At 39.2% G+C, this 27,076-nt stretch overlaps 1 protein-coding gene across 1 annotated transcript; it reads left to right on the forward strand.

Annotated features, from left to right (window-relative positions):
• The first annotated feature begins 1,831 nt into the window (after positions 1-1,831).
• GPD1L (glycerol-3-phosphate dehydrogenase 1 like) lies at positions 1,832-27,076 on the forward strand. The gene is made up of 8 exons (XM_015619646.2): positions 1,832-1,949; positions 6,678-6,855; positions 7,576-7,716; positions 11,437-11,575; positions 12,731-12,843; positions 20,554-20,787; positions 21,162-21,268; positions 24,106-27,076. Exons 1-8 carry the CDS (start codon positions 1,897-1,899, stop codon positions 24,200-24,202), a joined length of 1,062 nt encoding a protein of 353 aa, XP_015475132.1. The 5' UTR covers positions 1,832-1,896; the 3' UTR covers positions 24,203-27,076.

The raw sequence follows: 27,076 nt of genomic DNA on the forward strand, positions 1-27,076 counted from the left end.
GAAGTGCTAGCAGTAGAAATAAAGATACTAGTGCAAGCAGATTGGATTTAGGCATATTTTGTTCGTTTTGGTTGTTGGGATTTTTTTCCCTTCTTTTACAGTTTCATTTGATAGCAAGCTGGCAGTGGAGTAAATGAAAACCCTGCTTTTAAATTGTAAGGAAAACAGCAGGTAGCCATTCATACCGCTTCAGCTACGATGGCTCAAAAGGCAACAGAGCTCATCCAAACTTTTCTTCTCACATAGCCTCTAATTGAAAGAGCATTTCAATAACAGCTAACACCTAGCAAGCAATTTGGAAGAGGTACAAGCAAAGAAATGTGCTGTAATGAAAAGCTCAAAAGGGTATTGTCTTGATACATGGTTGATTTTAATAGAGGGGGGCACTTTTCTGGTACAGGGACAAGAGCATTGTCATAGAATCATAGAATATGCTGAGTTGGAAGGGACCCACTAAGTCCAGCTCCTGGCCCTACATAGGACAGCCCCAAGAATCACACCGTGTGCTTTGTCTAAATGCTTCTTGAACTCTGGTAGGCTTGGGGCTGTGACCACTTCCCTGTAACACCTGTTCCAGTGCCCAACAACTCTGGACGAAGCACCTTTTCCTGATACCCAACCTAACCCGCCATCCCAGCTTCCTGCTGTTTCCTTGGGTCATCAGAGAAATCAACACTTGCCCCTCCACTTGCCCTCCTGAGGAAGTTGCAGACTATGACAAGACTGCTCCTCAGTCATTCCTTGGTAATTTATTATTAAATACAGCTTAAAGTGTCAGTAGAAAAACACAGAGGGAAAAGCATATCACACCCATCTGTCGGACCAACAACCCATCCACATTTTTTTTCTCCTGGAGAAACATGTAGAAAGGAGAACAGTATGACTTTGGCTGAAGGCTGAGGGCCAAGGAGTATTTGAAAACACTCATATTTCTGTTTTTAAGATCCTTCCAGGCATAACCTGCTTTATTACCTGATACATTGGTTCCTCCACACCTGGGAGCTTTCACAGACTTACTCCAAAGCTAAATAGCAATAGGAGAGAGCAGAAGTTTTGTTGCTACATATATGACTGAAATGCATGGTATTAGTTCATCAGATAATGGTGACAGTAAAGATTCTTCCCCTGCACTTGGTACTAGTGACACCACACCTTGAGTGCTGCGTCCAGTTCTGGACCCCCTCAATTCAGGAAGGACATTGAGGGTCTGGAACGAGTCCAGAGAAGGGCAGCAGAGCTGGTGAAGGGTCTGGAGCACGAGTCCTCTGAAGACCAGCTGAGGGAGCTGGGGTTGTTTAGCCTGAGAAAAGGAGGCTAAGGGGAGACCTTATTGATGTCTGGAACAACCTGAAAGGAGGGTGTGGGGACAAACACAGGTGGGGACAAACCTCCCAAGTAACAAGTGACAGGACAAGAGGACACAGTCTTAAGCTGTGCTAGGTGAGGTTCAGGTTGGACATTAGAAGGAATTTCTTCATTGGTTGATTAGGTATTGGAATGGAGTGTCCAGGGAAGTGGTGGAGTCCCTGGAGGTGTTTAAGGAAAGTCTGGACATGGCCTCTGAGTGCCACGGTCGAGTTGACACGATAGTGTTCGGCCATAGATGGGATTCGATGCTCTCAGAAGTCTTTTCGAACCTAAACGATTCTGTGACATGGGGCAGTGCCTGCGGGATGGCCTGCGTTACTCGAGGGCCCCATTTACCCTCGTTCTCCGCGGGAGCCGTCGCGCCCTCCGCGGAGGCGACGGGCGGGGGGACGAAACTACAGTTCCCGTCACGCCGCAGGGGCGGAGGGAGAGCGGCCGATGCCCTGACGGCGGAGGCGGGCGCGGGGGGCGGGCGCCTCACGGAGCTCTTCGCCGCGGCCGCTGTGGCGGGGCGCGGGCGGCGCTGCCATGGCGCTCTCCGCCGCCCCCCTCAAGGTCTGCATCGTGGGCTCGGGCAACTGGTGAGTGCGGCGGCCCATGGCAGGGCGGGCACCTCGGCGGCCGCCGCGGCCCGGCCTTCCCGGCGGCTGTGCCCGCCCGGGCCTTGCTGCCGGTTCCCAGCCGGCGCTGTGGCCGCGCTCCCCTCAGGGGTGGCGGCCGTGAGGCCACCCGGTGCCGGCGGTGGAACACGGTGTCGCCGGGCCGTGGCGGGCTCTGGGTCGCGCTTGTTCCGTGCGGGAGGGCTTGTCCTGCCATGCCAGGGGGCTCGTCCTGCCGCCGCCTCCCTCAGAACGGAGGTGCTGCCCTGACCTACTCGGAGGAAGAAGCGGCAGAATCGAGCAACGCAGTTCTAGTGCTTACTGACATTCGCATGTCCTGCAAAGTTGTTCTAGGATATTTTTAACCTGGTATTTGTTGTGTGCTTTGTCCGATATCAGATGAGGTAGACATTAAAGATGATGTGCATTTTAAGTTTTTTTTCCAATTACCCCCTGCCTGTAGAACTTCACTAACAACCTCACTTGTCTGCAAAAGTGTTGTTCGGGGCTTTCTATGTTTCTATGTGCCTATTTTCAAAGACAGTTAAAGAAGGACTTGCAAGACACTAGGCTATTTGAAATACCTTTTTTTTTTCCCCCCAAATTGATTATGCTGAGACACACGGAGAGCTTGAGACAAGGTTTTATTGCTGTCTCTATCTCTAGTTTATAATTAGACTTACATACACTTGCTTCTTCATCCACTGAAAGCAATAGACTTACTTGACATCATTCTTCAAGAAGAGTACCGTGTTAATAACCCTTTGTCATCTTAAGTTACTTCTTTTTCTTACACCAGATCCCTCTTTACAGTGAATAAATTAAGTACAATGTATTATAGAAATAGGTCTTCACAGTTTGTCACTTCCAATTACTAATGCTAAGTGCACATTATTCAAGTAGCATAGGGTTTTAAGACTTAAATTCGGGGGAATTCCGTGTAGAGCAAAGGCACTGTGTTTTATTAAACCAAGCTTGCCTGTTTTTTGTCAGGATGATCTTAGACTTGTTGCTCACCTCCTGCCCACTCTATGCAGTTGGCTTTTGCTGCTGTTAAAAATACCAGCAGCTGCCAAGTTTTAATTGTCTTTGTGATCCCCTTGTTGAGGGGATGGGTGACATTTCAGTGCAGCATCTCTGCTTTCCTTCCACTAGCTTGTAAGATGTGTGCATTGCACTATATATCACAAAGAAATTACGCAGTTAGACCTCATCTTTTTAGTAATGTTGTGGCTGTTGTTCCATAGTTGAAGTCTAAAAAAAGTTTTACAGGAAGTTTGACTCCATTGATTCACCCTGAAACATTTGCAGAAGCAAAAGGATTTGTAGATATTGCCTACTAGCAATAACCACATGCAGATGTATTTTGTTTTCACCTCACTGAATAAGTTTAATAAATAAGAAAAGTTCCTGCCTAATGGGATGACTTGGTGGCAAAATGCCCATATCTCCTATGCTGACAGAAAGAAAAAAGCTGATACCTGATAGTAGCATTCTCTCTTTCTTTTGGGGGATAAATGTATTTAAATAACTTATGGCTTCTTTCATATGTAATGTCAGGGTTTTTTGTGAGGAAAGCAGAAATCAAAGTAATCCGAATTTGAAAATAGTAATTCTTGGTGAGGTAGGTAGTTTCTTCCTCAAAATCCATTGGATGACAGACGCCAAATCCTGCCTGCAAAGAGCACTGTGATTCGGTAATATGTGTAGCCATTGAACTAAATTGGACTAAATTTGTATACCTTGTAAGTGCCTTTTGAGCTGGGACCTGTGGTCCTAAAATATTTAATTTAAGTATCAGTATTTAATGCATTAAAGCAGGTATTTAGAAAGAAATGGAAGCATTTATAAACGTCTGATCACTGATATTTAGGGATTATATACTTCAGAAGCCTGGGTTATAGGGGTGTGTGATTGGTGGTGCCTAAATTGTAAGCATTGTAAGTAGTTGATCTGAGTGTGTTTTGCCATCTTGAGCAGGTTGGAGACAGTGGCTTTTAGGGTTCTATATGAGATGATTCCATCAGACAAGTCTTGGCCTTCTCATGGCCCTTTAACTTATACCTGGGGTGAAAAAAACCCTAAAGGAGCTTGGCAGGACAGTAGCTTTTGAAGGGTTAAGCCAGTCACCTTGGCTGATTAACTACTTCCAGTCGGACTTGTTTGGTTGGTTTGCTACAGGAAGGTCACCTTAACAATGAAGTTGACTTGGCAGGGGTCACTCGACGCCTAATGGAAGATCATGGGACAGGACAGATGGCTCAGCATGGAAGAGCAGGAGCTGTGCTGTCTCCTGGCCATGCCCTTTTAGGGTTGCTCAGCTGGTGTTAAGATATTTAAGACAGGGGATGAAGTAAGCTGTGTGGAGAGGCTACACCTTGGGAATATGCCTTGGAGCCCTAGGATTCCAGGACAGTGCCCAGAGTCATTTAAAGCATTGTACTATAGCCTGTTCTGATGACAGTTCCAACACAGGTTAATGAGGTGTGCACAGTCAGAATTTATCCTTCACTGTTTTCTTGGAATCAGTTGTTAATTAACCTGATTGCCAGACTTAAACTGAAACTGTAACATTTGGGAAAAGATGGGAAGTTACTGGACAGAGGGGTTTATGCAGCTAGGAACTTGTAGAAAACTGGGAGGAACTGTGGCTTAACTGAGGTGATTTTACTGGAACAATGGTAGAGCTAGATAATTATATCATTTGCACTTGCATGTTGTGACCTCTACTGCTGCTGTTATCAGGGAAAGTTAAGGAGCTTTTTGGCTTTGTGCTTTAATTAAAAAGTGATGAGGAGAAAGCAGACCAACTGTGAAATGGTCCTAAAAGAGTGGTTGCATCATCATGGGAAATGATGAACCAGAGAAGCCAGTCTGGAGAATCTTGTTGAATTCAGAAACTAAAACTAGGCAAATATTCACTTTCTTTAATACTGCATTCAAAGGTTGTTTAAAAAAAAAAAAAAAAAAAGGAAAGAAAAGACAGCTCAGGCATTTAAGTGTTAAATAGTAATGGAATTAATGTCTCACTTAAGTAGTACACACTGCCAGATTTTCTGCTGGCAGACTGAAAATCCTAGTCAGAGAGTTGCTGAATCAGTTATTTCTGTCTTTCTCTGTCACCAGCAAGCACAGAGAATGTGTAGTGAAGTTCAAAACAGAAGGCAGTGAGTTTGGCAGGATCCTGACTTTGCATATAAATCTGTAGGAGTAAATGTGCTTTTGCTCAAGGAACTCAAAGCACTGTCTGAGGAAACCATACCTGTGCTGTGTTGGATGTGAGCTGTGCTGTTTGTATGGATCTGACATTTGGAGGCTGAGCTGGTGAGCTGTATAACAGTGCAGCAGAAACCTGCTGGACTGCAGGACAGCTGGACAAGCTTGATAAGAGATGGCCTGCAATTGTCTTCTGTATCACCCCAGGGCCATTTTTTGTGTGTGGTATGCTATTAGAGAAGTAAATTCCAGTCTTTCAAGACACACAGTTTTATGGTTTGACTATAAAAGGTCTACTTAAGGTACTAAATTTTTTTCTGCTGCTACTTAGAGGAAGTGAACTTAGTTATGTGCTAGCACACATCTTTAATACAAGCACAATGAGTTGTGTCATATCAAAAGCTCTTGAAGCAGAATGAACTCATTTTGTTCAGTTGTTATGGGTTTATTACAAACAACATCCAATATAAATTTAGAGGACTGTGTGAGTATAACTAGAGTGGTAAAGTTAGTGTTCTTACCTTTCACACATAAAGTGTGCAGTTTACACACACACACAGACACACACACACACACACATACACACACATATGATCTACTCAGATCAATGACTGTAGTTTTATTGCATCACTTAAAAATTTTTGTGTCTCCTTAGTAGGTAATCAGTAATTATGAAACTACCTTCTAGCCCAAAGAAGAAACTTGGGTCAAAAGGTTTAATAGAATGATGAAAGGGAAGATCATGTTTGTTCCTCCTCTTGTAATTGTGATTAATTTTGTTACTACTTACAGACTTGAGAAGCAAAACTGATCACTGTAATTCAGATCTCACTGTATGCTGTTCTTGGGAAGAATATGAGGGTAACAGTAATGGACTTGTCTGCCTGCAGTTGCAGAGGATGCTTTTACTGTAGTTAAATTCTGTGAGGTTGGCTGCACAGCCATGAAGCTTATAAATTCTGCAACATATAAATGATTCTTGACTTTCAGTGCCTATCAGTATTGTACAACTCATGAGTCAGTCATCTTAGCAAAGAAGTTTCTCATCTCTTAAGGGTGACAATGACACAGTTAATAAAATTTTGTATGTCACTTTTACCTCAGCTGTGAAGATACCTAAACTCTCAGTGGATAGCTGATAAGAAAACAAAATAAGTAAAGATGTTTCAGTAAATGCTTCACTCCAACCTACTATAGCTGTAGTTGAGAGAAAGCAGCAGGTGTGAATGACTAGTATATTTTTCTACTCACTTAAATATGTAAAGTATTTTTTAAATACTTTACATAGTAAAATAAATATTGTTTAAATAAATAAATATTTAAATAAATAATATTATTTAAATAAAAATTAAATACTTAAAGCTATTTTACTATTACTCTGTGGTAACTGGTCAAATAATCTGTAAATTTGTGATTGTTTTAAAGACAATCTTTTTTATTTTTCTACAGCAAAATCATAATTTTTTAAGCGTATTTTTGTTTTCTTTTGTGCAGGGGTTCTGCAGTTGCCAAAATAATAGGTAATAATGTAAAAAAATTGCAGAAATTTGCTCCCACAGTGAAAATGTGGGTCTTCGAGGAGAATATTAATGGAAGAAAACTGACAGATATCATAAATAATGACCATGAAAATGTAAAGTATCTCCCTGGATGCAAGCTGCCAGATAATGTGGTAAGGCTCAGAAACTAAGGAGCAGAGGGAATATTGCTTGTGCTGTAAATGGAGTTAGAAATTTGTTTTGTTAACACCTCTTGGGTTTATAATATTTCAGACTATGCTATTTTAATGATGACATCAGGAATTTGAACAAGTAAAATTATCTAATTATGTAGTTAAGTAAATCCAATGCACTCTTTCTACTTTGGTGTCACTATTGTCTTTATGTTACTTCAGTTTCTGTACAAGAAAGCAAATGTGAAAAAAAGAGCAAGATCAACAGCTATACCCTTTAAAAAAATGGCCTCAACCTTGGATTGGAGCTATTGGTCTGGGAAGTTTATGCTCCTGTTTATTTTCAGTGATGAAATGCAATAATTTGTAGCATTTGGCATAAGACCAAGCTTCTGAGGATCAAGATCAAACTGGGGAGATTCAGTTTGAACATTAGGAGGAATTTCTTTGCAAAAAGACTGACTAAACATTAGAATGGGGTGCTCAGGGGAGTGGTAGAGATACCATCCCTGGAGGTGTTTGAGAAAAGACCGGACGTGGCACTCAGTGCCATGGTCCAGTGGACTGGGTGGTCCAATGGATTGGTTCATTCCAAGTTCTATGATCTCAGAGGTCTTTTCCAAACGAATTGATTCTGTGATTCTGCTTTTATCAGATAACACTTGTGTGTAGTGTTAATTTTGAAAAGTTATGCAGCTTTTCTCTCCCATAACTACACAGGTTGCTATCCCAAACCTTAATGAAGCGGTACAGGATGCAGACTTGCTGGTTTTTGTCATTCCTCATCAGTTCATCCATAAAGTCTGCGATGAAATCACAGGACGAGTACCCAGGAAAGCGCTCGGCATAACTCTCATAAAGGTACAATAAATACAGTGCATTAATAACTGAGAATGTGTCCTGGAATCTTCTAAGACGAGATGACTTGATATTTTGATATGAAAAGTCTCTGTGCATTATTCACTTGATTGGTCTGTTAAACCTTTCTAGGTGTAAGATTAGAATTTGTCTCAGTCATTAGTGGATTGTTACGCTGCGCTTGCAGGAAGAGGAAAATGAGGCTCTTCACAAGATTTTTAGAAAGAAAGGGGGAGTCAATATGTTTTGCACCACTAAGCTTTCCAGTCTTTTATTTGTTGTTTCCAAAAGCACCATTAGATGAAGAGCAGAGCACAAGCATAATGCTTTGATTGTTAATGCACACCCCACACGCTGAGTTGATCATTTCAAGAACTGCTGAGAGAATTTCATGTGACTGAGAGGATAGTGCTCTTGTTCATGTCAAATATTATGTTGCAACAAGAGAGTCTGTTCAGTGTCACCCAAAGACAGTTTGAGCATAGGAAATAGGAGAGGGCAGAGGTGCAGGAGGCATTTCTCCAGATTGTTTGTAGTTTTGTTGGCAGAAACGTTAAAAAAATGTGGATTAGCTGAATTTGGGATTATTTTTGGGTGGGTGGGCTTTTTTCCTCTGTATGTTTAGCTGGAAATAATAAGCTATTCCCACAAGCTGGAAGATTCTGTTTTGTTTTTGCTTTGTAGGCCATTTTTTCAGCACACATTCCCTTGGTTCCTGTCATTTCTGGAAAATGATACATTTATGGATCTCTGCTCAAAAAAACCCATATCATTGTGTACTTCAACCTTGTGTCTTTACTTTGGCTAACAAAGCCCATCAAATCTATTGTGTTGTCAGCTCTGACTAGTGTATTGCTGAAGTGTATGAAAGTAATAGTAATACTTCTGAAGTGTTCTTGCTCTGAATTGTAGAAAAACTCTTCATACCATAGAAGGGTAAAATAAGGCACTGTTAAAAGTGCTCAAGATAAAGTTTATTCTCCTTTAATTTGCTGACTGTGATTTATATTCTCCTAGTGATAAGAATAACTAATGAAATTACTGAACTTAATGAGGATTTATGTCAGCATATGTGAAGTCAGGGTCCTGGGCCTATATTCCCTTGTAATTACTGTTCTGGGTACTAACTACCAGTGCTCTAATGGAGTGTTGGTTAATGGCTATATTTGACAAAAAAAAAAAAAAGGGGGGGGGCAGTGGGAAGGGGAAGAAATACTTGTGTTTAAAAAAAAAAAGAAAACCAAACTCCAAACAGACAGAAACCCCCAGCAAAACAAAATGTCCATGCTTATTGTAGTGGTGGAAGTGAAATTGTGGCACTTGCCATGCAGTGCAGAGTTGGTTACTGGGCATCTTCCCTCTGTCACATTGCAACAGTGCATCCACAGGCAGCCTTTCCAAAAAAATGCTGTGAGGCCCCTTAATATTTTGCAGGAGAATACAAAGTACATGTCAGTTTTTATGAAAAGGCATAACTGTGCATCATTAAAAGTATCATTTGAGAAGAATCTCAGGTAGAGATTTAACACAACAATTCATTCTTCCCTCTACTTCTGCATATTCTTTAGGCATGCTGTTTTCATCAGTGTCATAGTTTTTGTGTGCTAATGCAATGCTAATGAAGTTAAAGTGGCTTGTGTTAACTTTGATAGTTAAAGTGCAGTTCTGCTCTGAAAAATATTATTTGTGGGACATCTCATTTCTGTGCTTTCTAAATTGGTTGTCAAGCTAGCAGTGTGTCATCTTTTAGTATTTTTTTTTCCTGTTTTTTCTTTCTGACAGTCTAATCTTCAAGCAGAGCCTAATGTCTGACAATAAAACTGAATCTTTGGGAAATAAAGACATTTGTCTGCTGGTTAATACTCATTTCCATTGAAACATTTGCATCTGTGCTGCTTTACATTAGCTCTGTGTCTGTGAAAACCTAGCAAGTGTCTGTGTGGCTGTGGGAAGAGGAACCATATAGAATTTAGAGTGCAGTATAGCAGTGAGCACAGGAAACAGGTAGCTGAAAGTCATTCAAAATATTCTTCAGGCAACCTCTTCAGCCTCATTTTCATTTCCCTGTTACAGGCCCCAGGGATTGCTCTGACAGGCATGTTAGGATGCAAGGCTCACTTGCATTGCCTGCAGACCATTGCTGCCCAGTGAAAATGCCCATGCTAGAGCCTTGTTTTTGCAAGGAGGAAGGGGTGTTTGGTTTTTATTCTGTCATTCAGTATTAGATTTAACTCTACAAGAAAAAGGTACAGCTCTCCTTGACTTCATCAGGAATTGCGCTGTTTCACAATGGAGCAGAATCTGGCACCTAAGCTTTTCTGGTCTCCTTTAACTTCCATGAATAATTGTTGTGTAGTTATTCACATTTTTGGAGTTGTTCCCAGTGTATGCATGACTTTCTGTTTATTATTTGCCTGCTTAGGAACAGGGGCCTTACAGTTATTTTGTGGGGACATTTTTGGCACTATGAGGGAAAAATGCAACATGCATTATGTGCTTGCTTTCAGGTTGTTTCTGTATGGCTCATTAAAGACGAGAAAGCAGAGCTGTACATTATGCAGTACAAATTGAAAAATAATGCAGAAATGCAAGCACTAGTTTAATTGGCAGGTTTTATATAGGCATGATACCTGATTGCACCATATTATTTAAGGAGCACCATGTTATTTAAGGACCTTTAAACTGTGGAAGTGCAAATTATTGCCTTCCTGAAATGTCACTACTAGCAGCATACAAGTGTGCCTGTATATATATATATGTGTATATATGGAAGTATATACAGGATCGCACTTTTTGCCTATAAATCATAATTCAAAATTACCAATTCCCAAAAGTATCAAATCCTCAGCATTGAAATAGAGCATTGTACAAAAGGTGGTATACTGTGGGAAAGAATGACTTTCAATAGCTGGTCTGCTGTACCCCTGTAATAAAAGCTGAAAAGGATTCCACATTTAGCAGGCTGGGAGAAAAGTATTTTATCAGAAGAAAGTGGTCTCATTTGGAGTTGTAGTTCATGCAATTCAGGGTACCAGAATTCTTCTCTGCAGTACTGATATGTGGGGGGATCTTTTCTAAGGCCCTATTTCTGCCCTTTTTCACACTTTGTAAGAATGCATTATAAATACAGATTAAAAATACCCTTAGAAGTTAAATTATCCTCAGTAATTCAGCTTTATACATATCTTTGAATGACTGTTCCATTTGTATTTCTACTAGTAAACTGTTGTTGGTGTTGTACACTGGGGAACCTGCCTCTGATGTTTCAGTTCAGATATCTGTTCATAAAACAAGTTATTCAGATGCCATTTTGTGAGTTCCAGTGCAATTTCAGATCCAAGTTCAGGTCCGGTTCATAACTGATGGATTGGTTATGCTTCACTGATTAAAGATACACTGATAATAAGCACCTGATTTCTGAGTTAACAAAGCAGAGTGCTCAGCGCTAATTAGAATCAGGTCTTTGAGGACAGAATAAAAACTGGTTTCATCATCTAGAGTTTAGTCCTGAATCTTAAGGTGCTACCTCCAACAATTCTAAGACATTTTGGAGAGGTCAAAATAGCAGAAGTGTCTGTGGTAGTACACCTGTCATCTTTAGTCGCTGTCTGAATAGGCCTGGTTTCACTTCTCACCTGTGGGCAAGACTAATTGTGTTCTGCTTGCATCTCTACTGTGCCTAATGAATGACTTTTTAGTAATTGCATTTAATGTTGGCTGCAGGGAATAGATGAAGGCCCGGAGGGACTCAAACTGATCTCTGACATTATTCGAGAGAAGATGGGAATAGACATCAGTGTGCTGATGGGAGCTAACATTGCCAATGAGGTGGCAGCAGAGAAATTCTGTGAAACCACAATAGGTACTGTTCCAATTTGTAAGAATATCTAAAATGTGCACCTGTCCTCACAGGTGTACACCAAATATCTCAAATTTCACTGTTTTCGACATTAGCTGACTGTTATCAGACGCTGTTGGTTGAATTTCTTAGAATGTTTACACTTTCAAAAATACTAGGACAATACTGGGAATAGAGGGAGAGATAAGAGCACAATTTTGCCTATTCTTACTAGGGTTATAACCTTAGCATGTGAAATACAAGCATGTTTTTTATCACCCTTCATATAACAACTGCTTCATTTTATTACTGTGTTTAAGATTTTTCTTGGATCTGAATGGCTTTATATGGATGAATAATTATAAATTCTGTACTCCAGCTCAGATGCTATGGTCAAGATGGTACCTTCATGCATGTTTGTTTTGGTTTGACTTTTTTGTTTGTTTTTTTAAGGTATCTTGTTTTAATTTCTCACAATACTTTGTTCCCACAAAAACTAGAAATGGTTTTAGTTCTGTGTTGATGTCTGCACACCTTTGCAGCATAAGGATGTACCTAATCTTGGATTTTACAATTTCTAGAAAGGTGTGTGTTCATACTTTATATCACTGAGTTCACATTATCGTTTTTTTTCAGTGTTAACTTTTACAGTTTTGTGCACTGCTAGCTTTGAAACATCTCATTCACAGCTTTTGCATTGAACTTAATTTTGAATGACTGAACATCGAGTGTTTAGAAATTTGTCAGGGGCAACATGCTTGATTAATAAAGCACCTTTGACATACCTTTATCAGTAGGCATTTTTCTGGAATGCAGAGTTTGAAATATTTGATTTAATTGCTCCTACCATATTCTTAATTCATCTCTGTTTTATTATTAGCTGTTCTTTTTCAAGACAGTAATCAAAAAATGGACAGTGTATAGAGAATTCATGGCATTGTTATTTAGAACCTGTTGCTGAGCAGACAGTAAATTGTGAAAAAGTCCTGAGTAACTCAGTGCAAAGTTTTTAAGTGCAATGTTGACATGTGATTGGTCCCTTAAAACAGGGTTGTTTATAGAATTGAGATTGAACAACTTTATCTCTGCTTTTAGGCATTTTGGCTTGCACAGGAAAGGCTAAATATCATACAAATAAATTACTCATTTTTTTTAACTTTCCTTTCTCTCTCTCAATAGGCTGCAAAATCTTGGAAAATGGCCTTCTCTTCAAAGAACTCCTGCAGACTCCAAACTTCCGAATAACTGTAGTAGATGATGCAGATACAGTTGAGCTCTGTGGTGCTCTGAAGGTAAGATTAACACGCTGCAGTTGATACAAAGATGAAATAGTGATCCTTGTAGAAATAAAAGAGGGTATTTCAATTTAAAAGAATAAGTTCATTGTATTTTATATAATATGTAAAACTGCCACATAACATTTCCAGAAGAACCAGATGGGAAATGAGGGAGCAGCATTTTCTGAGAGCTGGCTTTTAGATCTGTGTCTCACCATCTGCCAGGTTCTCCTTCTACATTTTCCACTTAACTTACACACAACTTTGATGCAAGTATTGATTTCATATACCTGGCTGATATATTTCTAAATCTATTTTAGTTCCCTTTTCTTTTTTGCAATAGTGTGTTCACCAAAAGTTGGCATTAATGCTTTGTATTTGTTGACAAAACTATCCCCCTCTTCATTGTCTGAAGCAATGTGAGCTCTCATGTTTTATTTTTTGTGGACATGTACTACATAAGGTTTGTGTGGATAACCACATACAGAAATTACCTGAATAGGAAAGAAGTTATTTTGGACAGATACTCATACAAAATTTTTTTAGAACAAAATTGATGCTGACAGGAAGCAAAGGCTAACTTAACCATTGTTTAATGGCTATTTTTGCAGGTTAATTTACAGGCTATTAGTGAAGGGGGAGGCATTAGTTGTTTGGCACCCTAGCAAACAATACCGTAATTCACATTCTCTGATACCTTTCTTGAATGATTTCTGATGGGTGTAGTGGTTTAATTTGGCTTATTTATTTTTTGTGTTTTGGATAATTATTTTGTCTGTCTTTGATTTTGCTATTGAAATTTTGTGTAAACTGAATTAATTGGCTGCAAAGCTACCACACCAAGCAATGATGTCTTTAGGTAAGGAATTCTGATTCCTGCTTAGTGAAAGTAGATGGATAGCTATGATAGCATATGTTTTGGCATATTAATTTCCTTAATTTCATCTTGACAGCTGTCATATTGGAAGGCCTGTGATAGAGGAGGTTATGAGTCTGTGCACTGATGGGATTAGGTGTTTTGAGGCAACATACTTTGGAATAACTATATAGATAGAAATTTCTTGATATTATGGAGCTTGTAATTCATCTCCACAGCCATTGCTTTAAAATGATCTGGTGATGTGGGAGGTTACCAGAACAGAAGCCCTTGAAAAAGTTTTGCAGATTTATTTTTCTTTGAAATACGCTCAGCAGAATGTTTTCTGACAAGCATAAACTTGTTTAATAAAGGAGTCCTGTCCCAGAAAATTTTTATTCAGACAAATCTCATGAAAGAGCGTTAGAGATGAACACGCCCATCAAACTGGGCAGGTAGTCAGCAGACACTCAAAACTCCACTGTAAAGGTCTAAGGCAAGGTACCAGTATTTCTTTGGAACTGCAGGAGAATTTGAATAGATTGTTGTTTTTGATGGAAGGATACTAAGGTAAAACTTCTGGGGTTTTTTTGTAACCCCATTTTATTGCCCTCTTCTGCTTCATTGTTCATTACAGATCCTGCAGATTGAACTGTCTAGTTGTATTTCTGAAAAGCTGTTTATATTCTGTGTGCTCTATTCATTTTGTATTGATTGCAATATATTTTGTTAATTGAGTTGAGATTTCCAAAAAATGCATGGTATAAGGTCTAAACAAAAAGTGAATTAAGCATAGATTAAGTGGTATAAAAATACTGTGGATTCCTTGCATAATTAAAAGGCAAAACTGGTATAAAGTGGCATAGATCTGTTATTCTAGTTTAGGTGGTGTCTTTAAACATGCTCTGCCTACATATAAAAGAAAGTATTAATAAAATTGTAATTTTAAAGTAATTTTTCATTTAAAACCCTTTCTGGCTAATCCTAAATCTTGTGCTGGCGGCATGTAAATAATGTTGTGAGCTGTTTTACTCTCAAAGATTGCAGAATTTTATTAATGCATTGGGAGCATATCTGGCTCTGAAAGAAAAGAAGTTGAAATTAAACCTATGGATAAGGTTTTATTGCCATAGTGCAAAGCAAAATGCAAAACTCAGGTGTGAATAGTGTTTTTTCTTAGAAGCTGTACATATTTTCTGTTAGGAGAATTGTTTGCTAAGGGTATGAACCAGAACTTAGCTTTTTTATCATTAATCTGATAGTCTTCGTAATGAAAGTTCAAAAAGTAGACATATTTTTGTATTTTTTTTTAGAGTAAAATCTAATGTGGAGCTTCAGTCAGCTGACAGTGTGTTAAACTTGGAAAGTTACGTCATAAAAAACCAGTGAAAATTAGCTTAGTTTAACTTCCTGGGAGGAGGAAATTTCAATTTCAGAAGGTAACAGTGTCATGTTGTGTGGAGACACAGGCATAAAAAGAGAGGCTCTACTCTCTTTCTATAGCAGTGCCAATTCAAAATGTCAGTAGTGGCACTGCAAACTACAAGCAAGGAGGACGAGGTAAACAGGCAAACACATCCCTTCAGACTGTCTTTCTGGATGTGGAAATAGTAAAAGCAATTCCTGTGTTGGTATTTAAAGGATGAGAAACAGTACACTATGGAAAACAGTATATTCTCCCAGCTTCTGCACCTTTCTGCAAATACCAGCTTAGGAAAGGGAGACCTTCCTGGTATTACTGGCATAATGGACTAGCTGTTAAAACCCTGTACTCTACTTCACTTTTTGTTTCTGCACGCCTTTCTAAACAGGGAAGATTTTCAGTGTGGGTGGCTGCCTAAAGCTTGTGAAAAATACAGAAGGGTAACAAAGAATGCTCTGAGCACAGCTTTCCCTTACAATGATAATTATAGGTTTGAAATTTGTTTTTGGAAGCCTGTTTGAGTTCAGATTGTAATATTAGGTAGTGCAGCTGGGTGATTATAAGAGAACATGTGCTTGATTGCTCTTTATATATGGATATATATATATATATGGATATGTATAGAATATCCACTTCATTAACTGTATTTAGATTTGTGACAATGGGCTGGTGGAGATACAGTGAAGTGCAGAAATCAGTGCCATGAAAATGCAGTTTTGTGTCAGCTTGGAGACTGGCTGAATGGACAGTGGCAGTGACTTTACAAAATCTGATGGTACTGAGGAGAAACAGCTTTCTACCGTAACTTGGCTGTTGGAACAAAAACCGCTTGGTATGTTCTTTGTGAGGGTATTTTTTTTCTTTTGAGGACTGATGAACATTTCACATTTGTCGGTTGACCTTTTCTAAGGGTTGAGGACAGAAATTGATGAAGTTGAAATTTGGATAGTTTTCTCAAGGTGCCCAGTTGACTTTACAGGCAGCATGACTCAAGACCACCTACAAGTACACCTGCCATTTGCCAGACAATGAATGGGCCTTCCTAAGAAATGCTTAAAGGTTATGTCACCTAAAAATAGGATGTGCAGCCCTGTCCACATATGGAGTTGCTGTTGGGTATTGATGGATGTGATACTGCAGAGCAGCATGGACTTACCATGTCAAAGGTGTCCTTAGAGTCCTTACTGCCTGTGCCAGTGTGGTGTTAGAAGCAGCACCGATGAGAGGCCAGACTGAGCTGGGGTATGCACCTGACCTTGTCCTTGAGAGGCTGTATAAACATTGGTAGCTGCAATCTCAGGGGTAACTGGGTACCCCAGCTTACCTCACTTAGTGCAGCAGGGCTAGGGGTGGCTGAGAGGAGGAGAACTGAGAATCTAATGTCTGGATATGGCAAAATGGCCATGTTCCAGCTGCCTGATGATCAGGGATCTAGAGAGTTAAAAACCTTTAAGTGGCAGCAGCCAAGGACCAAAACAGATGTGAGTTACTGTAGGAAGGAGAAGCAGCAGCAGCTGTGGTTGCCTTTCAGATTGCTTCAGGCTCATCTAAACCTTCTGGCTCCAGCTAAGCCTTAAGTAAAGAAGTATAGTGATGATTTATTGTTTACCAAGTTATGTAACTCAGCGTTGTTACTTGCAAAGTGTGTTTAGGGCAGTTACTGTTGGATAGTCAGTCTAGATACTATAGAAGTTGATTGTGAGAGTTTTTTCCTTTTTCCTGAGATTAAGTGGAAATGAAATTCAAGTTCGCCAGGAGCAAGCAAACAGTTTATACTTAACCTCTCTGACAGTCCTGCTGATATTGTCTTGATTTTTTGAGTCTTTTCATTTGACCTCTTCTCAGCCGTCAGGGGAAGCAGTGAACTTCTACAAGATGATGTGTAAACAGAGGGAAAGCAAAAGCAGGCTGTGCTAAGCTGTGACACTGCCTCAAGGAAGGTGAAATAACATTTCTGCTTAGTTCTCTTATTGATCCATTTAATTACGGAGAAATAATGGTTGCCTCAGAAATGGCTGCTGAATGGCTGTGTTCATGAGCATTCCACAGATGTGCTGTACGCTGGATATTGAATACTTCTGAGCACTGACTCTGTAGGAGAGCAGTCTGTCAGCAAAGTCTGCAGACTTGTTGTCCTTGTTTCCTTGGTCATCTGCTGATTGTGCATTTGTGACCTCTTGCATGTTTGCAACAGGTTGTGTGCAAGTAAAGGGCATGTTCTCTCACTTGTTCTGACATATACTGTGAGCACTGCCTGGCATCAGCATTTCTTTTCTGGAGCATAGCTTCACTATCCCTGTGATAAAATAACTAAATCCATTCCTTGCTCAGGTTCTAGAATACCTAGGGCTAGGACTAACACCAGCTTCACGATACCAGAACAGCTTACCTGTTAGGGCAAAGTATTTTAGTAGCTTAAAACAATATGCAATATAAAAACACACTGGGATGTGTGCTTTCTTGTAAAAAGCTGTCAATGCCAGGATAGGGGGAAGTGTGTGTTCTTAAGCATGTAGTGATTTTGAGAGCTCTGAATGCCTCAGGCTATGAAGAGCATTGTGTTACAGTCCTTTTGGGGTTATTGGGACAGTATCATTCAACCTGTGGAACATGTTTGTCAGTAGGCACTTCCTTATTGGGCTCTCAGACTCCCACGTGTGCATGCAAATACAGTCAGTTTTTAATCTCGCAGAACTGTGTGCACTCTTCTCTTGCACAAATACATACCCACTGCATTTGCAGGAATTCCCACTGCATTTGCAGGAATTCCCACTGCATTTACAGGAATTCCTGTGCCTTCATGTTTCTGGGAACCACATATCGTGCAGCTACTCACTCACTAACCATCTACCCATCAGGGATGAGAAGGAGAGTAAGTGGAAAAAAGTAAAATTCATGGGTTGAAATACAAACAGTTTAATAATTGAAATAAAGGAAAATAGAGTAACAAGAGCAGCAGTAGTAACAGTCATTCTAATGAAGGACAGAGTGAAAACCCAAGAAGAACCAAGTGATGCACACTGCAATGGTTCACTGACCAATGCCCAGTCTGTCCCCAAGTACAATTGCTGGCTCCTGGCCAACTGCCTCCAGTTTATATACTGGGTATGGCATTCTGTGGTATGGAGTATCCCTTTGGCCAGTTTGGATCAGCTGTCCTGGCTATGTTACCCCCACCCCAGACTCTTGTTCACCTCCTGCAGAGCATGGGACACTAAAAAGTTCCTTTCTTAAAGTGAGCATTACTAGCAAACAACCAAAACATCAATGTGTTATCAACACTATTCTCACACTGAACTCAAACCACAGCACTATAACAGCTACTGAGAAAGAAGTTAACTGAAAACAGGACATTTCAGGTGTAGTCTTAGTCAGTGGCAGCATTCAAAATCAACCATATGAGGTACAGAAAGATGTTTTTGCCAGGTCACTCACCCTTCCTGCCTTGTGTACTTCTCAGAGAATCACAATAGTGGTAGTGCCACTAGGCTCTTGTGTGTCAATTTGTGTTTCACTTGTGCATCTTCCTGAAAAAAGCTCAGCTTGGTGCCCACAGCCAGAGATTTCAAGTAACAAAATGTCCATTTTGGTCTTGTTTGGGACAAAAGGATAACTCAGTTGTAAGTTTTGTGAGATTTTTTTGTCGTTGTTTTTAAAGGGGTGGCTCATCTTTGAGCAAGGTATTACTTTCAGTGTGGAATAATTAGTTTTCTACAGTATATTAGGCACAAGACAGTTGTCAGAGATTCTTCAAGGATTTAAATAAAACCAGATGGTAGACATTGTAAATTAATAGTTGTGCCTGAGTGATATGTATACCAGGATATAAGTCTCCTAGGCATAGGGGTACTGTAGACCAAATCATATTGTGATCAAGTAGACTATTTCAAAGTGGAAAGTCAAGCAGACAAAGCTTGAAGGAAGGGGAAGCTTTAGTATGGGAGTGTTCAAGAAGTATATGGAAGCCCAAAGGTTGCTCAGTCATGTGTGTTTTTAGCTGAATGCTAAATACTTGCTGACTTCACATACATGTAAAATCCATTTGAATGGGTTATCCCATATGAAAACTATTTAAATATCTGCTTGACTTCCTCTTGCTGTGGCGTCAAATGAAAAAATATTAGAGGTTGCTCTACAAGAGACATCTGATGAAAACATACCTTGACTGAATCACCACAGCCAAGATCTAAGCCAAGATGATTTAAATGACCAAATTTTAAAATTGACTGTCTTGGGCTGCTTCAGGTCTAATGCTGGGATATCTGTCTGAAATTTTTAGAGTCACCTCAGCTAGCTGCTGAAAAAGCAATGTCTGATCCTCTAGCCTCAATTAATTTAGTCACCTAGCCATGACTGGCCACACATCTCTGCAACTGCCTCGAATTTGTGGTTCTTACAGTCGAAAACCAAACCAGCTGTTGATTAGCTGATTATTTTCAGTAATATCTTCTGATTGTTGTTCTTTCTTCATCAACAGTTAAAGATGATTTTTTAATTTTATTTTTTTCCCTGCATTGGGTGCTACATTAGGAGTCATAGTATTGGTTCTCCTGTGCTTTCTATTGAGGTCACTGCTGCTGCTGCTGCATGCAGGAAGATACTAACATTCAAACTTCCTTGTTTGCTTTTTCAATATGTCAGAATACCATCTTTTTTTGAGGGTTTTGGTAGGGTTTGTTGTGTTAGATGGATTTTTTTATCTTTGGGATAATGGAACCATGGCTAGCATCTGCTCTGACTCCCAAGCCAGAAAATAGTCACTTTTCTCAAATGTGTCTCATCCAATGTCTATGTTCTGTAACCAAAGCAGGGACCAAATAGTTGAATGTTAACAGCACATTCTTCATAGAAGGCTGTCACTAGATCTAAGGAAAAAGCAAACACTTTTTTTTTGATAAGGAAGGTCTTCCTGTGTCATGAACCTTTTGGGAATCCTTTATTAACTATTTGGGTTATAGAAACTCTGCATACTTAAAAGGGCTGAATACTATTGGCTTGGCTGAATTTGGTCCCTTAGCATGTCATCATGGAAGTCAGTAAATGCTTTTTAGCTGTACTGTCGCTTTAATCATAAACAAAATCTGGATAAAAGGACTGTAGGATGTCAGTCTAATTTCACCCCTACCTCAGGGCAGGAATAGCTCAATCTAGCTAAAACCTTGTTTGGGTGTAGTGCAACCTGTTTGTTCTTAAAGATGGTCAATAATAATAGCTCTACATCCTATGGGGCAACTTGTGTCAGAGCTTTAACTATGCTTTTATCCTTGAAAATGGAAGACTTGCCATATTTTTTTTTCTTTTATTTTAGATTATCTCATAGACATCAAAATCCCCAAACCAAAATAACCCAAACTTACAACCTAGTCTTTCAGCAGTAAAGTGTTTGCAGTTCTTAAGGACATCTGTAAGCAGTAACTGAGTCATTTCCCATTTCTCTTCCTATTAGAATATAGTAGCAGTAGGAGCTGGTTTCTGTGATGGCCTTTCCTACGGTGACAATACCAAAGCTGCTGTTATTCGCCTTGGCCTAATGGAGATGATCGCCTTTGCCAAAATTTTTTGCAAAGGGCAGGTTTCTACTGCTACTTTCCTGGAGAGCTGTGGCATTGCTGATCTCATCACAACGTGTTACGGTGGCCGGAATCGACGTGTAGCAGAAGCACTCGTTAAAACTGGAAAGGTACCTTATAAGTACTGCCACTCCTCATTTGCTGGAATAATAGCAGAGTTATCTGAGTCATGGTATCTTAGTGAGTGCATACCCTTCTGTTTTTTCTTGTTTCTTAAGTCTGTTGGCTAGAATGAGTGTAAAGGTACTAAAAGGTGGTGGGATGGTGATAAAAAAAAAAAAAGCTTGAGAGATAAGACGTGAGATGCAAATTTAGAAGTACTTACAAACAAAAACATAGGAGAATATTCTATATGCTCACTCAAGATCACTTTTGAATAGGAAAAATCTCTCAGTAACTTACTTTTTTCATCCAGATGATGTCAGGCTTCTGAAAATTTTATCATAGCTCTCCTTTGCTTTCTTTTTTTCCCTCCATTGCTTAGTCTATTGAAGAATTAGAGAAAGAAATGTTGAATGGTCAGAAACTGCAAGGACCACAGACTTCTGCAGAAGTGTATCGCATCCTGAAGCAGAAGGGAATGCTGGACAAGTGAGTAAGAATAGACAACAACTTCCACATACCCCTTTTTTATCTCCTTAATTCTTCCTGCATATTTGGTTTTGATATCTTCATGAAGGTAGTAGCCAAAAGGAAGATCAATGTACTAACAGTAGAATAAAAGTTAACATCAGAGAGAGAAGTGAATAGAACCTCAAAATAATATTAGTGTAGATAGAGCTATTAGTGTGATGTTAAATTTGTGAATATCCTTCTGTTTGCAGAGTGTAGTATTGCCTTCTGCTACTGCAGAAAAGCACAGCAAGTGTGTTTTAATATGTGAAAAGAAAAAAAAAAAATGTATGAAAGTAGAAGTAGCACTTCCTAAAGAGACTGTGAAAAGTCTCTACATCTCTTTTCATTCTAGGAAATTCTTTACTTACTTCCAAGGAGATGAGCTAGGTGATCATTTGAATAGAGTGACTGCTTCCATCACATGGATTCTAGCTTAAATACTGTGATTCTCCTTCTTTATGTCACTTCCAGTTTGCTGTTGGTTAAAATCTCCCATCTGCCTCTGTAGGTCAGGGGGATTTTCTTTGTGGTATGAAATTAAGCAGATTGTCCTGGCTTTGTTCACTTGTATTTGAGTCAGAACATGAATGATTCCTATAGCCACACACACAGTTGTCTCCTTATGAGATGAAGGGATGCATTTATCTGTTCCTGTTTGTAAAAGAGGAATGGTTAGAAATTTAAAAACTGCCAGTCAAAATGCCACGCCTTGTTACTTTTTTTTCAAAAGTATTTTTTAGTCTAGCTTTAATGGGTCTAGCTGAATTAAATTATTAATGTTTTAATACTGTCTTTGGATGTAAGGTACCTAAGTCTGTCTCCTCAGTGTACAGCAATTAAGCTAAATGCAGGAAAAAGTAATTAAAATGTTGGCTTCATTCTTCCCTGTTTATGATTCCCTAAATTAAACAGGATGCTGTGTTTGAGTGTTGTTTTGTATCCTGTTCTATCTTACAACAAATTGAGTGCATTATAGATGATTTTGGGTTGTGCTTTTAATGAAAGACATAAAAACAGTGTTGCTAATTTCCTTTTGGTATGCCAACATATATGTGTCAGTTCTTCATAAAAGCTCTCATTCAACAAGACTTTTGAAAGCAGCTTTAAAACATAAAACACAGCCATGGTTTCAAAGTGAAGAGGTAGGGTAGAATTTCGTACTGTGGTCCTACAAAACTATTCCCAAGGCTACATAGAAATGTGCAAAAGTCAAAGTTCAGAAGAGCCTTGGTAGCAGGGTTGATGCCTATTGATATTGTGGTGCAATTACTTTTTTCTTTATTTCGACAGTTGTAGTCTGCTCTCTTGGTGTGCTCAGGGCTAAGATGCATTTGGAATTTGCTGGGTGTGAGGTTGCAGTCAGCCTTGGTACTGGTTTCTCCACATGAAGTGTGGCAGACCTATGCACAATAATGTTCTCTGGGAAAAGCAGCAGGACTTAGGTATTAGGTTGTGGTTTGTAGTAGTGGTTCTTCTTCACTGAGAAATAACTGGCAGGACTGTACCTAAACCTGTAGGAAACCTGCTTTTGCTTCAGAAGGTCCACCTGTTTTGTGGCCTCTTCTCACATAGACATAGCAAATTGTCTTAGTGCCTACATGTGAGCTTATATGGTAACAGCAAATGTAACCCACCTTCAGCCTAGTATATCATACAAAGTGAGTGGCAAGTGAGGTTTGTTAAGGAATGCAGAACTTACGGTGTAATTTTTTTTCCTGCAGATTTCCTTTTAAGGGTTGTGCAATCTAAGCAGTTTAGCATTAGATTTGAGAGAGCAACTCTGTGGCTATATGATAATTTTTTTTCCACCAATGAAGTAGAAATAAAACTCAAGTTGGTCTAGTTCAGGGCAATATGCTGATAGCAGAGCTACTGTAATGTAATATGTGACAGCAGAATGTATAGGCCATCATATATTGTGCTCAGTACTGCTCAACACTGAAATGTGCATTACAGATAAAGCTTTAGCGTGCTTGGTAGGACACCTTTCCTAAGAAGAAAGTCCTAGTTCAGATGTATTCTGAATCACTCAGAAATTGAACTATTTCACCATCTCCAGTGACCCTTATTTTTTATTTCCATTGGTCAAAATTCATCATTATAAAAAGCCATGCTGAAATGGTATATGTACTTGGTGAACTGATGCCTAAAATTTACCAGGCTTTGAATGAAAATGGAACTTGCCTGCCTATTACTGTCTGGATGGACAGAAAGCCAGAAAGCAAATACAAATTTCTGTAAAGCATCTTGGCTTTAACAAACTTTCAGATTATCAGAGAAGCCTGAATAATTTGGAGGTTGTTGGAGATATGGCAAATCTAAAAAAAAATAAAATAAAATCCAGGCTTAATTTTGGTTTCTTATTAAAAAATTGACTTTCAATGTCTTCTTGGGTCTTTCTTTTTGTCATACTCTGTTTTATCAAGTTATTGCTCAAAAGTACTGTGTAATGGATGTGCCAGTCATCCTTTTTAACCACAGATGGGTACTGCTGTAAGAACAGTCAGGAAAAATGTTTTTTATTTATTTTTTAGATCACTTTACGGTTGTTCCATGTATAATTAATGTCTCAGGCTCCATTATAGCTAGCTAGGCTTCTGAGAATCACTCTATTTCAGAGATGTGTGGGGGTTCTGTAGTTATACCCTGCTTTTCAGCCCAGCATTTGCCCCTAACAAACAGAAAAAAGAAATCATTTTTTCCACCTATCCCTTTTCTCCCTCCCTCTCCTCACCCTTTTATATTTCTTTCATTTAAGAAAATGTTACAGAAAAATTTACACTGTGTTCACTTTCCCCACCCTCTTTCCTCAGGTTTCCACTCTTCACGGCTGTGTATCAAATCTGCTATGAGGGGAGACCTGTTAAAGAGATAATATCCTGCCTTCAAAGTCATCCAGAGCACAAGTAAAATCCATCAGGCTGTAGTACTCATGCAGCTTTCTGCCTTTCAGATTCATGTCTGGGTTCAAGTGGATGTAGCTATCATTAAGCTTTGTTCAAAGCTGCTCTTAGTCAACAGGAACAACATGAATGTCTCTGAGCGGGTATTGGTGTTTGTTACCCAGCCTGGTTTGACACAGCATGTGGTGTTGGTTTGGTGATTGTCCTTTTACTGGCTGAAGTGCAACTCTTTTAAGATAAGCAATGCAAAAGTTGCACTACATGCCTGGTATATACACAAGTGTACTTTGAGTTTGCTCCTGCACCATAAAACACAATGCTTTGTTGTCTCGTATTAAAGCCTAGTCCAAAATCTGCTGGACACTGTGGGAAGAATCCCAGTGGTTTTGATCAGAGAATGAACCAAACCTGTAACCTTGAAATACTAGGAATCTATCTGTTAGAGCTTTGTTTTATTCTGTATACGCAATTAAATATTAACATTTTTGCATGCTTATGACTATATTAATTTAAGCAATGTTAATGCAAAACAAGTTGTAGCAGTTATTCAGGGGGCTACAGGGATATTTCAATGAACTCTAGTGAAGAATATTTTGATTTTTGAAAGTTGTTGAAATTGTCAGGCTACTTTGAAATGTCTAAGTGAATTTAAAGTTTTTAATTACACTGTTTTAAAGGGAATATTCTAGAGGGGGATCATTGCCTCCCCTTCTGTTTTTTAATCCTTGCATTTTTGTATTTCTCCATTTCTCCCTTACTATTCCTCAGTGTTAGGTTCTTCTAGAATCCCATTCCCCAAAACAAGCCAGAGGTGTAGACCTCAGTGTTCTGAACCCTTGAGCCTACAGTTCATTTTATTGTTTTTCATGTGGTTGTTCTTCACTGGTATTGTTGGTTGGGTGGTGAAGAATACCCTTGGGTATCCACTGCTCCAAGTTGTTCTGCTGTGTTTTCAGCTTAGTTGCAAAGTGTTAGGCTCCCCACAACACTCCAAGGAATGTCAGGGGAATTCCCTGGTACAACACATGCTTTTATCATCAGAAGGGTTGTGTGCCAGTACGATGACCGCATTCATTTCAGTGCCTGCCAGTGTCTGGCATGTCCCCTGGGCTGTAGTCCTGATCCAGTCTTCCCAGTTCTGGAGTTACTCTTTCACTGGACAAAGCTTTGATGGGTGCTGAATCAAATCCTTTACAACTAACCTCCCAGAAGGCTTCTCAAAGGCATCCATCTCTTCTATTCCCCAGGGATCTCAACTAGGTTTTTTCAGGAACCTTTGTTTTATCAGGGAGGTTAATTTTATTTGTTCTTGGAAGATTTGTGATTTTATGGAGTTTAAAGGTGGGAGAGGTTGGTTTGGTTGATCTTTTTAGATTGTTTTTTTTAATTGATGCAAGAGAAGATAGATAAGTAAAATCTGTTTTGCTTTTCTTGTATACTAAAGTGGGGGCGGAGAGGTGAAATACTTGCTACGTACATTAAGAGTGGACTCCTTCCAAATGGGAGACAAGGGTTGGCATTAGAATTTATAGAACAAGACTGCCTGTCTTCTCTGAATATCCACACCTAACGTCTAAGCAGTGTCAGAACTGTTGTTCACTGTGCCGGTTTTAGACCAGAAGTCATGAGCGCACACACCCGTCGTGAAATTTTAGGTTGTCATTCAAAATTTGTTTAAAAAAAGAGGATGCCTGGGAATAATTGTCATACTTACATAGCCAAGACTACTCTGAAACAGGGAAGCTTCAGGGCAGCTTCGTGTGTGTAGGCAGGAAGGCCCTTCCACTCAGGGGTACCATTTTATTGTGCTCCTGAATTGCTTTGAATTAATATTTGGAAGATCTCATGAATGTCCTCAGATATTCAGGGGTGTGAAAAGTTATTTTGCCTTACTTCTGATTTAGTGCTAAATATAAGAGATGACTGGAAGTTAAGTGACACCAGATGTTTGTGGCAGTTGGGAACATCACTGGTAGAGCTGACTTGGAGCAAGCACTCTGGTTAGACATTTAAGAGGATGTTCTAAGGTTGGAAGCACTGTTATGCTAACGCACACATGGAGCATATGCTCCTCATTACTGCATAATTTTCAGTGTGTTTGCTTATGCTTTGTTTTGTTCTGTTTTTTTTAATACCAAATTGGTGGCTTTTCCGTTGTATGTGTACATACACATTATATATATGAACTTTTTTTTTTTTACATGCAGTATGTAGGACAGTAGCATTTTTGTAAGATACCTAAAGGGCTATATGAGCTAAATGTGGTAAATTAATATATATTTTTAAATTATTTCTTTCCTATTCCAATACTACTTCTACCACTGAAATTCCCAAATCTTAATTGTTCTTATTTTGTAGAGAAACCTATATTCTAACGCAAATCCAGAGAAAAGGTTTTTATGGACTTCTTTCCTCCAGTCTGTTACAATATTTGTTTTTTCAGACAAAAAGTGAGGTTTCAATAACTAAAATAACTAAAATAGTTTATTTAAATTTCTATTGAGAGTTCATTATTTGCATTTGCTTTTTAGTGCTGGATAACACTCAGCTTGGCACCAGGTATTTTTCCCCCATTGATATTTACTGTTCATTAAAAGACTGACATGGTACTGGAACTGAATGATTAGAAGCCTGCTCTGCAGACACTCTGTTTTGCCTAGTACTGGGATAGTCTTACTGAAAACATTAACCCTGTATGAGAGGGTCATAAATTTTGTAACCAAGAATATGGTTTATGAACTTTAATTGCTAAGGAAGGCATTACATTCTAATGTTACTTACTCAACTTGCCCTCGTCATATGTACTGACTTTGTTTAGAGATGGTGAATGTATACCTGTTTGAATAATTACTACAAATAAACATTTTTGTCTTGAGAATCA

The sequence above is a fragment of the Parus major genome, chromosome 2 (assembly GCF_001522545.3).
Source record: "Parus major isolate Abel chromosome 2, Parus_major1.1, whole genome shotgun sequence".
In the NCBI taxonomy this organism is placed as follows: domain Eukaryota; kingdom Metazoa; phylum Chordata; class Aves; order Passeriformes; family Paridae; genus Parus; species Parus major.

What these genes read in the sequence shown, in the direction of transcription:
- GPD1L (XM_015619646.2), top strand. Translation starts at nt 1,897, where the DNA reads ATGGCGCTCTCCGCCGCCCCCCTCAAGGTCTGCATCGTGGGCTCGGGC. An exon ending in ATTCTGTGAAACCACAATAG is followed by an intron (nt 11,576 to 12,730) that starts GTACTGTTCCAA and finishes CTCTCTCAATAG; the next exon opens with GCTGCAAAATCTTGGAAAAT. An exon ending in AGCTCTGTGGTGCTCTGAAG is followed by an intron (nt 12,844 to 20,553) that starts GTAAGATTAACA and finishes TCTTCCTATTAG; the next exon opens with AATATAGTAGCAGTAGGAGC.